This window comes from Austrofundulus limnaeus, unplaced genomic scaffold (assembly GCF_001266775.1).
Source record: "Austrofundulus limnaeus strain Quisiro unplaced genomic scaffold, Austrofundulus_limnaeus-1.0 Scaffold308, whole genome shotgun sequence".
NCBI classification, from domain to species: Eukaryota; Metazoa; Chordata; class Actinopteri; order Cyprinodontiformes; family Rivulidae; genus Austrofundulus; species Austrofundulus limnaeus.
The window spans coordinates 114,425-116,494 of NW_013952710.1; the positions used below are offsets into that span (position 1 = coordinate 114,425).

General features: G+C 35.8%; 1 protein-coding gene across 1 annotated transcript in view; it reads right to left on the minus strand.

The window, feature by feature from the left end:
* Nucleotides 1-2,070, minus strand: part of tbrg4 (transforming growth factor beta regulator 4) — a gene marked incomplete in the record, with an annotated part of 21,452 nt that overhangs the window by 11,517 nt on the left and 7,865 nt on the right. The window contains 2 exon segments of the mRNA XM_014021851.1: nucleotides 621-778; nucleotides 924-1,098. Of these exon segments, the coding sequence (XP_013877305.1) occupies nucleotides 621-778; nucleotides 924-1,098 (333 nt within the window).

Genomic DNA, 2,070 nt, shown 5'->3' on the forward strand with positions numbered 1-2,070 from the left:
GTTATATACAAAGGGAAACTTCAAAGTAAAACGTAAATCTGTGGATCTGTGTTTGATTACTCTGCCTGGCTTTCTCAAGGACCAGGATGTGACACAAAAATCTGAATTATGGAACTGAAAGTGAAAGTAGTCAAACTGAATTTTTAATAAACCAAAATACAGTTTCAAAGCAAATTAATTCATATAGAAATCATTAAATTCAGTTTCAGTTTAGTGAAACTTATTTTCAAACCAATGCATTCAATTTCAAATTATGCACATTCAGATTCAATCTGAGCAATTCAAATTCAATTCCTTTTGGCACAAGATTTATCCCAAAGTTTTTGTCCAACCTTAATGGTGGGTCATTTAGTTCTTCATGCATTGCCTCTAAGCTAATTTCATTAATTTATAATATTAATATATTAACCTTTTGCTAATTTCGATCTATTTTCGATCTTCATTTTTTATTTAGCACCGTCACGGTTGTGACAAGACATAAACTGGTGGTAAGGGTGGGAATGCAGCTGAAGGCTAGATCATCCAACTTTCCAGCCACTTTCGTCTGGTTTTCGCGGTGCACAAAGGACCCGGCCCACGAGGACCAGTTCCTGAATTTGGACCCCGCCACAGAACATTACCTCAGCAAAGGCCTCAAAGAGAGGAATGTGGAGCCATTTGAGGAAGCCCAGTGACTTTGCGTAGTGTGTGACCTCAAACGGCCTGAGCTCAGGAACTCTGGGCAACAATTCATGGGACAGTCGTTGAAAAAGCTGAGAATTATGGAAGTTCAGCTTCGCTATAAGAGACAAGACAGTTACCATTACACAGCCCAATAGATTCTGACCGGACAGGTGAATTTTTCAGCTAGCTTTATATATTAGGGTAAAACACCTGCAACAATCACATTTGCAAACGGTCAAACTTAAATCTTGAGAGACTACCATAAGCGAAGGCCAAGTCCATTATTATTGGGGTGGTGAACTCCACTGATGGCTTCTGGAGGAGGTGGTAGGMCATAGCTTTGAGCAGCGAGACACTTCTGCGATTCTGAACTGCCAAAGATTTGCAGATATGGCGAATGTCTTCAGTTGAMAAGCTCTCCGCGAGTTCCAAAGCCTTCAAAACAAAGAAACAAAAGATTCTCATTCAAGTCGGGCATCACAAACTGCTGGTGCCAACTAACATTTGTCGAAACTTATTTGATTTGTGCTCTAACGTAGTTAGCAGCTATTAAGTGTTTCTACTTTACGTAGTCAGTTTGATGATGTCTCGTTGAGATTGTACTAAGGTTGGGTGAYTTTGGCCAAAAAATTTATCATGATTAACTGTCGTATTTTGCCGATAACAATTAATATGATAATTAATCCCCTGAGATCTCTGGACGACCTCATATCCTAGTCACGTGACCAATTTAAATCACTAATGGGAAAGAAATGCTCTCCGTAAAAATCTGTTCCAAATTGTTTCAAAAGTACAGAATTCAGGATATACATTAATTTTTCAATTGTGTTGAAAAACCAAGTAAAACCGGAGTTATGATTAATTAATTACAGAACTTTGTTTGTAAATGTTAGTCATATTTGAAGAGGAGAGGAGCACCAAGTGGACTGATGGAATTAATCGCATTAATCGTCAAGTGCCAAAAAATAAATCGATTCAAGTTTTTCTGACTATTAATTACACACGATACAATTTTGCCCAACCCTAGATTGTACATGGACAAACTGAATAAAACACACAAAAGGGCAGAGGTATATAAAGTATTTGAAATAAATAACTAAATGTATGTTTTATTTTTATGTTATTTTCTTTTCTTATTTTTATTATTGTTGGATGTTGTTTTGTTTTTATTATCTGGAGGACTACAGATGTAAATTAGCCTTAGGCTAAATCTGGTGCAATGCGTCAAATGTTTTTATGTTTATGTTTTAATTGCACAAGGTCCTAATAAATAAATTCATTCATTCAAATAAAAGTAAAAATCCCAAAACAGACGTTGGTAAAAATGTATTTCTATGTTAAGAAAAGTACTTAAGTAAAAAGTCATAAAACGGCTCACAATAATTGTGAAAGTAAAAGTACTTTTAC